Consider the following 15699-nt stretch of genomic DNA (forward strand, 5'->3'; position numbering starts at 1 on the left):
TTCCTGAGCTGTTTAAATTTAAAGGTGCTGTAAAATGTCACAATAACTGGAAAGGCAGTAGCCCTGTTTTTATTAATAGCAAGTATTTATTAGCCTCCTCGATTTACAGTACGTTTCTGAAAGCCATCAGTCCGTCACATTCTTCAGCACGGGGCTGAGTTGGTTTTCTTGATCAACACAATATGGAATATAGATCTGAATATTAGAAGCCAAATACAACCTTCATTTTGCATGCACATATCCCACCGACAGGAGGCCCGTAATGAATCCTGTATAGCCCTTAGACACATGCATTGGCAGACATTTGAGGAAGGTGGGAGCTTCTGTACATCGCCACTGGAAACCCGCAGGGTGACAGCTTCGCCACAGGGCCACCATCGGGGCCTGAGCGACCCTGCAGAGTGTTGCCCCCATCACCAGGATGTTGGCATCCACATGCCTCTGGGCTCTGACATAGAAACACCATCACCCACTCGTGCAGCCTGCATGATGTCCATGCGGCACATGGCACATAGTGGCTTCGCAGCATGCCACCCCTACAACCCACCCAGGTGCCTGGTGAGGCCATACTGCGTCTGTCTGCCTGGCCATCGTCTGCTGGGCAGTGCTCCTCCTGGCAGGCCAGGTGAAATTACCCTGGAGCCACTACTCCCGCCATCTGAGCTTTATCACCACTAAAGATGCAAGAAAAGTAAGAGCAGCAACAAACAAGCCTCTACCAGATGTGTAACCCTATCCAGCAAGATTAAGGTACAAGGGCCACCGTGTTGGAGTGGGAGTTTTGAGTGTGTTTTTGTGGGTTTTGTTGTTGTTGTTTTTGTTGTTTTCCACCATGCCTTCATCTTTCCCAAGGAATAATGGACCTGCAGGAGATGAATATGAGGGGGCAGCTCCTGGGGGAGGTGTGATCAGGGTGCGCCCGATGGAAGGCAGCGAGACTTCGCTGACCTGGAAGTGGGATTGGGTACAACACAGACCCAAGTGGTGACCCAGTCATGGCTGCTAGGGGAACTCTATGGGAGAAGCAGCAGAAAGTGAGAACAGAAGCACACGAGGAGCCCCTCTCATCAGGAGAGCTGCAATGTGGCTGCCTGCAGCGTATTGGTCTGTCTCTGGCCATTGTGGAGAGCCATGCCCACCTGGCTGCCACTTGCCCGCTTGCTGCTCTGAGCTGTGAGGAGTGCATAACCCAACTATTCTTTGAATCCAAAATGTGTGTTATCATGAAAGCAAAATTTGGGTTGGACTTCACAAGAACTTGAACTTTGATGCATTTTAGCATCAGGAAAATGGGCTTTGAAATAAAATACAGCATGGAGAAAATGCCCTCGCGTTTGAAAGCAGCTTTTCAAGCCGAACAAATCAAAGCTAAGTTCCCTAACTCCCTTGCTCACCTCAGCCCACAGAATCAGCCATCAGATCATGCTCTTCTTTGGGCTGTTATAACTGCTGAACCTCAGGAACGCAGACACACCACGTATGTGTCACATTAAGGCAACACATAAATTTTGCGGGCACAAAGCTCCCAGCAGCTGCAGGTTAACACAGCTCACAGCTTTCCTTTACCCTCTACGCTATGCCCAAGGATGCGCGTTGCCTTTCCCTGCCATGCTCTGCCACTCCCCAGAGCCTTTCCCAGCCCTGCATGGTTCCTTTCTGCAGGCTGCAATGCCCACAGAGAGCCCACCACACCATCCTGCTGCAGCAGGGCACAGAGCAGCTCCGACAGTGCTGCAAAGCAAGCACAGCACCAGGCTCTGCCTGCACTCAGACAACATGGAGTCCAAGGGCAGCCCCAGGAGCTGTTTAGCACACAGAGCCCTGGGGACAGCCAAGCAGCACCACATGGGAGCTGCAGGCCAGCAGCTGTGGAGCAGCCAGTGCCAGGAGTGCAAACTGGGGATAGAGCAGAGCCCTGTTAGCCCAGTGCAGCACAACCCACAATAAAACAGTAAGAGCAGAACCTAGCACAGAAGAGGCAAAGCCATGGTACCCACAGCAATTTTGTCAAGACTGCCTGGCCCCTGACTCAGATTTAAGTCTGCCAGCTCTGTACCCAAGCAAGCTCCAGTCCCCAACCCATGGCTGCTGCATTCTCCGTTTCCACTCCGCAGCACAGTCCTGGGGAGCTACAGCCCGTAAATCCCATCAAAGACAGCACAAAAGCACGCACTTAACTTATCTTCTGTTCCACAAAGCACTTGGAACCAACCAGTGAAATCCTTGTCTGGGGGCTACACTCAGGGCAAGGCACGCAGGAGAGTTGTGTGGAGCGGTGGCCCAGGGCAAGGCATGGGGAGCAGTGCGGCCGGGGCAGGGCTGAGCCTCACCCTCACCAAATCTACCCCGAATCTGTGGGCTCGGCTGAGGGCTGACAACAGCGACACGACAAAGGAGGTCACAGATCCTGCTGACCCCAAAGCACACTGGTTAACAGCAGAAATGTGATACAGCAGTCACTATCAGTCAGTCGCACATGGGCAGTGGCGGAGAGCACGAGGATGGACACCAGGGCCAGCTGTGAGCCCTGTGGGGCCTGGCGCACCACTCCTGCGCATGGCGACACTCACAGCCACTGCCCTGACTTGGCCACTAATGGCAAAGTAAAGAAAGAGCGAACAAAACCTAAAACTCCAACATTTATTATGGTGATTGCCCACCTGCCATGGATCCACACTGTGTTTTATTGGCAATTCATAATGTGAGGTGCACTTTATGGGAAATAGAGACAAACATGGAGCCGGGTCCTCCGCACAGGGCCAACGTGTGGGCAGAGTCCTCTCCTCAGGGCCAGAGCCCCTGAGCAGCCCTCAACCTTGGTAGGCATTTTTGCTTTTTTGTTCTTAGAAAAAGAAATAAACAAACAGAAACTGAACAAAAGTAGTGTTGTACTCTATTACAAAATATAAATACGACAGTCCTGCAGGCTGGAGGAGCTGGGGGGTGCTGCCGTTGGCGGGACGTCAGGTGCTGCAGGTCACAGCAAGCCACAGGATGGGGACCGCCTCCAGACGCGTGCACTGCCAGCCGCCGGCCCCGCTTCACCTCCTCTCAAAACTTAAGTGCTCTTGAACTTCCATCCGAAAACTGCCAGGCATCCGGGGCTCCCTGGGCACCGCGCCAGCCGGGGGGGTACACCGCACCTGGAGAGCATGGGGACAGAGGAGAGGACAAGTGTGACACGGACCAGGGTGCGATTCCTGCCCCTATTGTCTTACCTAAGCAGCGAGGGGTGAAAGCCCTCCCTACCGCCCCCAGTCCCGCACCCTTCGCCAGGGCCCTCAGAGTAGCCTCTGCTCTCTGCTAAGGCTCTACCCAGACCAAGCCCACCTGCCTCACCACTGATCCCCACACCTCGCTGACCTCCCCCAGCGCCGGCACACATCCCTCCGCGGAGCTATCCCCAAGCGCTGCGCTGCTGGCCCTGCATCGCCTGTTGGGATGCACCCAGAGCATTGCCACCACGGACCCCACACCGCTACACGGGGCACCACTTCTATGGGAATCACTTCCATCACGCTCAGGAGCTCGGCTACAGGGCTGCCGCAGGGCCAGGTGGGCAACCCACCAGCCACATCCCCCCAGTGTGCTGGGGTGGTTGCCCCACACCCAGAGCACATGGCTGCACCTCACGAAGGAAAACCTTCCTTTAGCTCTGTTTACTCGGAATCCGACCCATTTCGGTCTGACTTGCGGCAGTGTCAGGGGCCAAGCACCGCAACCAGTCAGGGCCAGTGGAGCCCATCCTAGCACGGGGCAGTAGGTGCCGGCGGCTCCACGTTGCACTTGGGCCCGGCAGTGAGTCTGCCTGCTGCAGACACGCTCCTGCACAGTACTGTGACCATCCCACACAGCCTCCATAAACAGTTTTCAACATTTGTGGGGGAAAGCGTACAACCGGAGCACGCACGAGCTGTAGCAACAGCCTCCATCTCTTTGCTTGCTGTACAAACTCTGCGCTCCGATAAACCCTGAAACTGTAAGTCATCAGATAGCCACAGCCACCAATGCCAAGCAAAGATTGCTTATTCCTGTATTTGTCTCCACACTTGGAAACAAATATGAAACATCTGTAGCCTGAATTCCTGATACTGTTTCGGTGCCTTCATTTCATAAATCACTTAATTTAGAGGATGTTAAATACTAATGGCAATGGGTCTGTGCCACAGAAATGCATTCCTTCTCTCCAGCGGATAGGGTCTGAGCTATGACGGGCAGCAGTGGGCTACCAAACGCTGCTCACAGGTACAGAGATGTAGAAATTCAGAGGATCCTGGAGCACAGGCTGCACTGTACCTGGGCTCTGCACCGCTGGGGAACACTGTGGCTTTGTGGCTTCAGTTTCGGCATTCAGGCTGCAGCCACGGGGCTGTGCTCCTGGAGAGCTGAGTGCAAACCAAGCGCTGCCCGATACAAGAGCCATCGCCAACAAGGCACACTTTCCACCCTTCCATGTGTTAATTGTGCACGGAGCACAGCCCCACCAAGCCTCTGGGGGGGCACGTGACTATTGCCTACATGGAAGGTAGCCCAGAGAAAGCTGCAGCTCCCATGGGCGGCACCACTCTCGTCTCCCTTCCTCCTGGCTGGGGCTAAAATTGAGCTTTTCTCTTTTTTTTTCTTCAGAAAAGTGGTCATTTTTCTTTTCATACATAGGTGACACGCAACCTTTCCCTTCTACATCCCAACTCCCCCTTCAGAAGGGCGAAATACAGGCAATGAACGATGCCATCACAAGGAGACGACAGAACAACTGGAAAGCTTCACAGAAACCAAATGAAAAAGAAAAAGAAAAAAATAAAATAAAGAATAAAATGAAAAGTGTTCAATCCAAAGTTACAGCAGGAACAGCAAGAGACAGAACCACAGAGGTGGGTGCTCGGCCACGAGGCGCTGCGCGCGCGGCACTTGTAGAACACAGCACAAATGGCGCCGTGGGCCTAGAGCCCGGATCTTAAGGCCTCATGGAGCCCGGATCTTAAGGCCCCATGGAGCCCGGATCTTAAGGCCCCATGGAGCCCGGATCTTAAGGCCCCACAAACCCACGCTTCTGTCCAAAAAGGCCCAGGGGGGCCACCCTGCCTGGCCCGGAGCGGCACGAGGGCCCAGGGCCCGACCGCCTGCTGCTGCGGCCCAGGGCTGCGCCTGCGCCGAATGAGGACCCCGAAGCGACAGTGTGTACTTTAAGGTTTTTTTTTTATTTTTTCAATAAAAGGACAAAATGGGTGTATGAACAGGATAATGCAGACAACTGCCAAAAAAACACAGACAGTGGTTTTTCCAATAGAACTTAACAAAGACCAGGAACAAATACAATAAAAAGCCAGGTTGTAATGACCTTTGGTCATCCAAATAAAAAAAAAAAAAAAAAAATTAAAAATTAAAAAAAATCCCCCCCCCAAAAAAAACCCCAAAGAAAAACAAAAGATCAAATTCAGTGCCTCCGTTTTGAACAGAGCACGTACGCAATAATAAATAGTGACTCCCATAGTAAAAGATAAAATTTCAAGTTACGACAAACAGCTTTCATTACAGGAATAGAAAAGGCCAATAACAAAATATTCTGCATTGCCATTTACAAAAAAGTATTGACTCAAGCGGGCTTTCTCTTTAATATGCTTTGCATATGAAATTCTTTCCAATCTAAATATAAAGCACCATTTAGTTTTTGGCAATGAAAAAAACTGCAAAACGGTTTTTTGTTTTTTTTTTTTTTTAGCTTTTTTTTTTAAGCTTTTTTTTTTTTTTCTTTCTTTCTTTTACTGCATATGAAGGTAAGATGCTGGAATGTAGGGTGATAGAAGGAGAGGGACATAAAGCACACTACGTAACAAACCAACATTATCAGCTTGCAGTACTGCATACAGTATGGCAGCAGGAAAAAAAGAACAAAAAGATATGTACAACCCTCTGTGACGGCAGCAGCGTGACATTTCAACAGCTTTCCCCCAAACAGCCATCATATGGCCTCTGATCTGTACAATGTCACGCTTTTTTTGTCTTTTTGAAACATACAAATAATTTGCACTATATTATCCTGCCAAATTAAAAAAATATACTGTGGCAGCCTGTTTTTTTTTCCACTACCAAAAAAGGTACGTTGATACCTTTTCAGAGAACAAGCAACAGTTAAAAATACAAGCTTCAATATAAATACTATAGTGCCTACACTAGATGAACATTTAATTCAAATACCATTCTAGAAATACAGAAAAAAGAGACCATAAATGTATTTTAGCATAGGAATCAACATGAGTGTGCATTTTCCTATATTTAAGTACTATATAATCTTAAACCTTTCCCCGATGCATGTTTTGTACAACCTGAAGAGCTGTGTATATCAAAGGCATAGAATCTCCACTACCATTTTAAATGAGTAACAAGTCTGGTACACCACCAAGACAATGAACCCTAAAATACAGTTTCCCCCTAAACATAATGAAGTGTTGGTTTTTTTTCCTTTTTAAAAAAATTTCTTAACATTTATATTTAAAAAAGTTTTGTACAAAAAAAAAAAATCTTCGCACTGTAGGAGCGAAAGCAAATCATTTCTGTTATGTGAGTGTAGAGTCTGTGTCCATTCACAGCGCTGCAGTGTTGCGTCCAAGGAGATAAGCTCATTACTCAAGTACATGGCTGGCAACGTTTGTTGGGTTGTTTTTTTTTTTTAATTTTTTTTTTTTATGTTTATCAATGAGATTGCGTTCAATTTTTATTTTTTTTCAGCATTCTTGCAACTTTTCCCTTTAAGTATAGACCTGTAAACTGGGAAAATTGTACAGTGCATTTAATTGTCCTATCTGAGCAGTCTTATTTTATACTCAACCTCTGTACCTTCGATTAGAGGAAAGATACAGCCATCACAGGCAGAGTCAAGTGCTATCTGAATACCAACGGGGCAGGTGCTAGCTTAGTGAGAACACAACGAATCCTCTTCCATGTCAACACAAAGAGCACAAGAGCATGAAAAAAAACGGAGTACAACTTTAGGGAGCACAGACATACACTGCTACTCTTTATCTTTTCTCTCTCTTTTTTTAATTCTCTGTTACTTCTCCAGAGCGTCACATTATAGGCAAGACTTAATAGTTCATAGTTAAATCACCGTCATATCAATATTAGCTTATACACCTGCTCTAGTTTATATGGCAAACAGTACCACGTTGTGCTGATAAATCACAATTATTTTTCACTCCTCTATCTGTTACACTCGGTGAAGTATTATTGCCAGTCTTCTTTATTTTTTTACATGGTACATGAGGTCTTAAAGTTTATAATTCAATTGTCAGCTTGACAACCGAGTGGCTCGGGATTTATTTGTTTTTGTGCCAGAATCAATAAAAGATATTATTAAAAGTAAATATCTTCATAAAACGAATTTCCTTACTTGTGTGTTTAACCACGGTGGAGGGCTCTGCGCATTTCACATTCTATTTAACCATCAGTACGGGGGGGATACAAGAGTGGGGCAGGGAGCTCCTATCTCTTTGCACGCTCCGGGAGCGAGGCAGTCTCTACACCAGCACGAAGGGTCGGGACTGGGAGAGAGCAGGCGGAGGGGGACTGCCGCCGTCAGGGCTGGGGCTGGGGCTGGGGCTGGGGTTGGGGCTGGGGCTGCTCCTCCTCATACGTCCCCACGTCCTCGCTCCTCACGCGGGCTCAGCGCCGAGACGAGCTACGAGTGCAGAGGGAGCAGAAAGGAGTCGTCAGCATCGCTCGCAAGAGATCCAAGGCACTCAGACTTTGTGTTTTAAACCAAATGAGAATAGGAATTTACCTCTCAGTTACCGGTGGCGGAGGGCTGGGCTTCAAGTAAAGGCCTGTTCCTAAGCGGTACTCTGTCCAATCGACACGTTTATTCTTTTAAGACAGAAATCTAGCTAACGTGACGCCTCTTCAGTGCTATCGGTCCTGTCCGCAGAGGGTTACCCAGAGCGCGCATTCCTTCACACGTCACAAAACAAAACTGTACATGATATGTATTACAGGATGTATGCAGCATGGTCGGTTCTGTTTGCTCTTGTTTTTGTTTTGTTTCGATTTTCTCTTTTCCTCTTTTTTTTTCTCTCTTTTTTTTTTTTTTTTTTTTTTTTTTTCTTTTTTTTTTTTTCCCTTTTTTTTTTTTTTTTTTTTTTTTTTTTTTTTTTTTTTTTTTCCAAACGGAACTGGAAACAGCGACATGTTTGCTCAGCAACTAATCCGGGACAATTTAAAAAATAGCCATAACATACCATACATGCTGTCTAATTCAAAATAAAATTAAAAAAAAAAAACAAAAACAAAAACAAAAACATACACAACATGTAAATTATTGCACAAGAGAAAGGCTCAAAGTTTGCGTAAAATGCAATAGTATTGCCCCGATACAGATCATGCATTCAAACGGTGAGAACAAAAAGAAAATAAACAGGTGTGCTGGTGACAAGCACTTTCCAAATTTCCTTAGCTTCCATTAGTTTAATCACAAGGGACTAGAAAACCTCTACAGGGAGCCGGGGCGGGGACGGGGAGTATTAATATACCTCTATTCAGTTTTTATCTCATTATTCAAGACTCGATCACTGTGCCATTTTTTCATGTGTTTCTCCAGGGTACTGTACACGCTAAAAGGCATCTTACAAATCTCGCATTTGTAAACGTCCTTTCCCACCTGACCATGTGTTTTCATGTGCCGGGTGAGCTTGCTACTCTGGGCGCAGGCGTAGTTGCAAAGCTCACACTTATAGGGCCGCTCGCCCGTGTGGCTCCGTCTGTGGACAGTGAGATTACTACAGTTCTTGAAGACTTTCCCACAGTACTCACAAGTGTCGCTGCGTCTGCCCTCTTTTGAGCTGGGCCTGCCAGGGCCCGGGCCACTAATATGCGGGGTGCTCCCTCCACTTCCCGTGCCGCTTCGGCCCGAGATGCCACCATCCAGCTCTCCCGGCGGCGTGGAGAAGCGCAGGCTGCCATTCTCTGACGAGTGCTCAGAGGAGGAGGCGAAGGGCGATTGTCGGGAGTCACCGAAGCTGAGGAAGGGGTCCTTCAGCTGCCGCGAGGCAGCGTAGCCAGCCAGCCACTGCGAGTAAACATTTTCGGTGTTGGGCATGGCGGCGGTGGGTAGATCGAACTCCTTCTCCAGCTTGATGCGTTTGGAGAAGGGGCTCAGGGAGCTGGGACTACCTAGCAGCAGCTTTTTGGACAGGCCACCTGAGGCAGACTCCCCGGGGGAGCAGCCCCGGCCGTTGACCGCCCCGTCGTCAATGCGGTCGGACTCACCAGCCACCGAGTCTTCATCGCAAGTGTCCCTGTGTACCTCGGCCTCGGAGAGGTGGCCCCGTTTGTGCTTCTCCCCCAGCACCTGGTGGAAGGCCTCGCTGAAGTGCTGCATGGAGCTGAGGACCATACCTTGCATGACATCCGGCATCGACCGGCTCTCCTCTCCAGCCCGCGAGTTGTTCTCGTGGTGGTGGGCCGCCTCCAGGTTCATCCCGAAGCCGTAATCCGGCCTCTCATTCTCGGTCAAGTCCTCCTCCTCTTCCTCCTCCTCTTCTTCCTCCTCCTCCTCCTCTTCCTCTTCTTCCTCGTCTCCATTCTCGGGGATCATGTTGGGGTCGTTCTCACTCTTGAACTTGGCCACCACTGACTTGAGGGCACTGCTGGCACTGCCAACCAGGTCGCTGGTGCCCGGCTCAGGGGAGCTGGCAGTGGAGAGCCCATCATCCGACTTCACTGTCATGGGTGATGACTTGTGCATGTGTGTCTTCATGTGGCGCTTCAGTTTGCTGGCCTGCGTGCAGGCATGGTCGCACAGGTTGCACTTGTAGGGCTTCTCCCCAGTGTGGCTCCGGCGGTGGACCACCAAGTTGCTCTGGAACTTGAAGGTCTTCCCACAGAACTCGCAGGACTTGGACTTCATTGGTGGCTGGGAGGGAGGAGGAGCGGACTGCAGAGGAGGAAGAGGTGGTGTGGCCAGGAACGGGGGCTTGCTGCCAGGCTGGAAGGGCTGCAGCAGCCTTTGCATAGGGCTGGGCCGGCTCGGGGACAGGGGCGGACTGGAGGTGTTGCCGGCCAGCTCCCGCAGCCGCCGGGAGAAATCCATAGCAGGGGGCTCCATCGCCATGGGGTTCAGTCGCAGCACCCTGTCAAAGGCACTAGGGTGATGGGTGGCCAGAGCCATTTCTTCGGCACCCAGGCGCTCTATGCGATGCGGATCCAAATGGTGCCTCGGGGGAGGGCTAAAGAGGGGCGGCGTGGGTGGGAATCGCCCTTCTCCCAGCCCCGACGCCTCTCTCGAGACCGAGCCGGGTATTCTGAGCAGGTTAAAAGGGTTATTGTCTGCAATGTGAATCCCATGGAGAGGTGGCTGGGAAGGGCACTCTGCACCTAGTCCTGATGGGATACCAACCCGTGGTGTCAGGGGGCTGCCATGCTCGCTTTCTAGGTAGATCCGTAAGCCGTGCGTGTTCTGTGCGTGCTGCAAGAGGAACCAGGCGCTGTTGAAAGGTTGTTTACAAGTCGTGCACGTGTAGCTGCTGGGCTCTTCTTTACCTGCAAAACAACACAACAGCAGCGTAAATGTTTAATCGCCTCCACGCCTGAGCTGTCCTTCCGCACAAGGCCACAGCCAAGTGGGGAGAGGGGAGCGTGCAGGGCTGGGGGAAGCTGCACTCCCCTTCCCAGCTCAGAACTGAACTCAGAACTGAGCAGGGAGTGGAACAGGGTCTGGGCCAGGGAGCAGGACACAGAAAGTTGCAGACAAGCAGGGAACGGGCTGGAGCACTGCAGAGGGGCTGAGGCCGGTGAACGGCATGGCAGCAGGGAGCGAGCACACTCTGTTCCACGGTCATTTATTTTGGGAGATAACATGGGCATTACAAAGGAGCAACCAACTAATAACAAAAAGCAAGCTAATAATGGCAGAAGAAAGCAGCCCCCAATGATATATTGCAAAGCAAGGGAAATTAGTAACTTTTTGAGGGCATAAGGGAAGAGCAGTGGGAGATAGGGCGACAATGAGCGCATTTCTAGCTGTCCTGGTAAGTTTGTGCATAAGTGACTTCCATCCCCATATGCAATTGTTGCTCAATGCTGGTAACCTGCAACTAGAGCTCAGATGAGCACAAAAAATAATTGCCAGTCCTGCCTAGCTGTTCTATAGAGTTGCTATTTCAGCGACTTAAAAAAAAAAAAAAACACTCCTGAGATTTGCCAAATACAAATAACAGAAATACCCCCGGGGTCTTCCCAAGCAAGCTGTGCCCAGGGGACTCCCTGCTCCAGCCAAACCACCGCAGGTAAAAATCAGCATGAGACAACGTGAGTTACCCAAATAAGGTTTCACGTAATTGCCTAGTATGAAGAAATGGGTATTAAGGAAAGAAGGGAAAAAAAAAAAAGAAGATATGGAAAGAAAACATAACTTTATCCACAACCATCTTTTTTTCCATCTCCGTCGAGGAGAACAGCTTCATCTGGGTGTCGTACAGAGAGCTGAATGGTGAGATGGGAACACGATAGGCAGGCAGCCTGCAGCACCGGCTGGAGAGACACGCTGCAGCCACCCGCTTCCTCCATCATGACACATTTGGCCTGACAATCTGAATTGGGTGAGTAAAACACACCTCGGCCACCTCCAGCGGGCGTTTAACACTTTAAGCCACTTTAAAAGCTCTTGGAATAATATTTGACATCTCGTCCTTCAACCGCAGCCAGCTTTCAAATAAAATGCGTTGCGGTGCTTGCTACGTGCCAGGCACGTGAGTGCAGATAAATACTTAAATCTGTTGAAATTAGAGCAAAATTCAATTGGGCTTTCACATTCATTCTGCTCATTTGTGAGCTCAGGAAAAAAAAAAAAAAATTAAACATGAAAATGTCATCTTGCTTTGCTGTAACAAAGTGGAAGTTTTTACCAGTGCACTACAAGTCGCACATCATGGCCATGGTGCACTGACAAAGTAAGGCTACCTCATTTCTCTGTTTTATGTATTAGGACAGAGAAAATAGCATTTTATCTTATAATGAGGATACAACATACAGTGCTCACTATCGCATTTTAGTATTCCCATCAACTAGATATTCCAGATCATAAGGGCAGCTAGTGTAATCATAATGTCAATGAGAAGGGCTGTTACGACTGAGACTAAAGATTACATGGAAAAAGCTGCTTTGAAACTAGTAATTATTACCAGTCCACTAATAGCAAATGATGCATTACAGTTTCACCATATAATCTGTATTTCACTCAGCTCCTGCCAGTGCAGCCTCATTATATTACAGTGCTCACAAATTCTAAATTCCTAAACTACAGTCATCAATAAATGTGTTACTTGCCATAATTTGCAAAATTACTTTGTTCAAAACATCTTCGACCGTTATAAAGACTAGGATTGATTTCCTGCACGGTAAAATTAGGGCTACATTGATTTAGTGGAGTGTAAAATGTAATATTATTCTTCATTTGCTTTCCTGAAAAACAAGTTTTTAATTTGCCGACCATGTTTGGTAATCAAGACAATAATTTAAATTTAAAATAACGTTCATGTACAAAAGCTCCCTAATCTCAAACAACCTACCATTTTTGAAAGAGTGTCATAAAGCTGGGCAATAAAAGAAAGCAGTGAAACGGTTAAAATCCACCTGTGGTTTGCCTCCACCTCCCACTTTGAAGAGACACAATTTCTAATTTGTCTGTTAGTGCTTGATTAATTACGGAGGCTATGGACTGACCAGCATAACACAGCCTTGCCAATTGGTAAGAATTATGGCAATTGCTCGCTCATTACCAGCACGCAGAGACATGAGCATTTCAGAGGGCATGGAGGAGTCTCACCCTCCCTTCATCCCACCCCATAGCTGGCTGTGCTCCTGTAGCAGCCCGGGCTGGAAGGGATCCAGTGGATGCTTCATTTCATAGCTCACCTCACCTTCCACCAGGGCAATGTGATAGGATGCCTTGGCCAAAACAGTACTTCAATGCCACCAGGGTTTTCCAGCGATTTCCAACAGACTTACACGAGTGTCCCAAATCTGGATGTGAAGCAGGACGGCACCACCCCAGCCCATGGCTCCAACCTCACTCCCTTCTCTCGTGTTGTTTTCTTGTTGGCGATCCACTGGAAAGCGTCTTGGTATACGAAATGCCCCCCACATACCAAGGAAGCACACAGAAAGCATGGCACATCAAGTTTTCTTGAGTGGAGAGGAGCTGGCACAGGCTGCCCAGAGGAGCTGTGGATGTCCCATCCCTGGAGGTGCTCAAAGCCAACAGGAGTTGGGGCTGGGCGGGCTGTAAAGTCGCTTCCAACTCAAGCTGTTCTAGGATTCTATGATAATTTTCTGTAGCTCTGTGCCAAGTGCTGACATCCACAAACACATGGGCTTACTCCCCGTGATACCTCCACACAAAACTTCATCCTGAGGCCACACACCTCCATCCTCCTGCCCGTGCCATCAATGCTGCACAGCATTTATTCTTCCATCTCATGCGGAACCAGGTCTAACGCCTTGCAAAGTCTATTTCATCTGCATTTATCAACCAAACTTGTCATCCTGAAGAATGGAATCAGGTTTATTTGACAAGATCTATATTCCATAAATTTAAACTGAGTGGCATGTATTATATTTCTGGCCTTAATTCTTTATCAATTGAATCTTATGCCAGCTCCTCAATTATTTTGCCTTGAGCAGATAAGCGAAGTGTTACTAGTGGTCTCCTGGTTACCCAGTCACCTATGGACCTATGGACACTATTTTCCCAGTCTGTAAGCTTCACGAAGAACAAGCCATCACCTGCCAACATTTAGAGATTCTTGGGTGCAAGTTGTCAGGGCCTTTTCATTTAAAAATATTTATCTCCATTGGACCTCATATAAAATCCTCCTCAGCTACAAATGGCATAGAAAATACATCACCATATGCCTATGATACACAAATGTAACACTGTGCCTTCCCAGCTCTTCAGCAGAAATATTTATCAAATACCACTACCTTGATGCTCCCTTCATCTAAACCCAGCCGTGAGCCCTCTGGGAGCACCTGTATTTCCAGCATTCTTCTTGGCCAGGGTTGCCTTCTCCTTCCTGGTCAGATCAGAATAAAAGCAGCTTCCAATTACCATTTACAATTCTCTGTGTACATTTTTCCTCCCAGACAATCTCATTGCCAATTTCCCTCACCTTTGGGGAACTGACCCCAGGCCCCATGGGCAGCACGGAAGTATGGTGCAGCCCCACTCCCCCTTCACTCCTGGTGGTGGCATCAGTGCCAAGGATCTGGCTTTCAGTGTTTCACAGGCTTGCACAAGACCCTCAGAACCATGGGAGGTGATGTCTTGGATGTCGTGCGTGAATCCTGCACCATTAAATACCCCTTTTTCTCAACCCTATGAAGACTACATTGGGACATCCTGCAGTAAACAGGAACTCAGGGCCACTATGAGCCAGGAAGAAACCCAATGGGTCTCACTGACGACTGCTCACCCATGACCACAGACAGCCAGTGATTCTGCACCACATTTCTAAGGAGCACCGTGTAGTACCTAAAATGCCTTTTGGAACAGATCCTCCCTTCCATGGCCCCAACAGAAGTGACTTAAGTTGGAACACGTGAGCAACAGATTTAGATTCCAATCTGAAAAACCGTTAACAAATGACTGGAATGGATACTGGCATTTGAGAGCCTTTCGGGGCAGTTGGCACAATTACTTAATAAAACAGGAAGATATGCCTGCTCTCAGCATTCAGAGGTTTTTCTAAATTACAAAAATAACAGAGCCGATCCTTCCTCGCTGCGCTCACAGAGTAACCCAGCAAGCTCCCGACACCTGGGCACAACACAAGGCTGCGGCCGTGCCCGCAGCACCAGCAGCCGTGCCAGACACGGGCTGGGGAAGGGACCAGCTGGGAGGAGAAGCTGTCAGCTAGATGCCACTGCTGGGAGTGAAACACATTCTGGAGCAAGGCGCCCAAGTCCAACCATTGCCAAGTGAGTAATGGAATAATCTGCATCTGCGTGCCAATGTGCTTTGGAAGAGCTTCCTCCATTTCTCAAAAGTCAGGGCTGGATCCAGAAAAGCTGTTCTCCGGACACGCAGGCGCTTTGGAGAAGAGGAGCGGCCAAACAGCCACACAGCATCACACCTTGGGGCGGCTGCCTGGCTCTGCAGACCTTCTATTTCCCTGTGCTTGCTGCAAGCACTACCCAGGGGTGCTGCTGCATTGCTGGTCCCATGGGTGACTCGAGCACATACCTGAGACCTTCAGCCATCAGACAGAGACCAGAGCACCTGCGGCAAGCACCTCCCTCACTTCTGCTTGCCATGAAAGACAACCCTAGCCAAACACAGAGACTTCTTCATTCCGCTCTAATGTCAACTAACTGCTTGATTTTTGGACTGATAAATGTTGAGTTGTTATGCTATTTAAAGGGGGGGGGAGAGAAAGAGGAGTTAATTGTTACCACTTGTACTTGATTCAGTTCTCCTCCATCTGGCCTGTCAAATCGCTCTTCTCTTTTTTTTTTTTTTTTTTTTTTTCATTTTTGGAAATCCGTACTGTTGAAATTCCTTCAACCGAAAGCAAGCGACACGGAGCCGTTGGGACACAGGAAGCTCAGCAGGGACAGGAGATAAGTGGGTCCAGTCCTGGCTGCGGTAGCCACTTCTCCCTTCGGCATGACACATGGGCTGCCTCGTGACTCACCTTTTCCTAGTGGTCG

The 15699-nt window shown here is 48.7% G+C and overlaps 1 protein-coding gene across 5 annotated transcripts in view; it reads right to left on the reverse strand.

Annotated features, from left to right (window-relative positions):
• Window positions 2627-15699, reverse strand: part of BCL11A (B-cell CLL/lymphoma 11A) — a 56755-nt gene continuing 43682 nt past the window's right edge. For 2 of the 5 annotated variants that reach the window (XM_021390429.1, XM_021390428.1), the window contains one exon: window positions 5178-10530. In XM_021390429.1, coding sequence (XP_021246104.1) covers window positions 8525-10530 — 2006 coding nt within the window. In that variant the 3' untranslated portion in view covers window positions 5178-8524. Of the gene's footprint in view, window positions 3144-5177; window positions 10531-15699 lie in introns of those variants that run through there. The other 3 variants (XR_002436583.1, XM_021390430.1, XR_002436582.1) reach the window with 3 other exon arrangements.

The sequence above is a fragment of the Numida meleagris genome, chromosome 3, assembly GCF_002078875.1.
Source record: "Numida meleagris isolate 19003 breed g44 Domestic line chromosome 3, NumMel1.0, whole genome shotgun sequence".
In the NCBI taxonomy this organism is placed as follows: Eukaryota; Metazoa; Chordata; class Aves; order Galliformes; family Numididae; genus Numida; species Numida meleagris.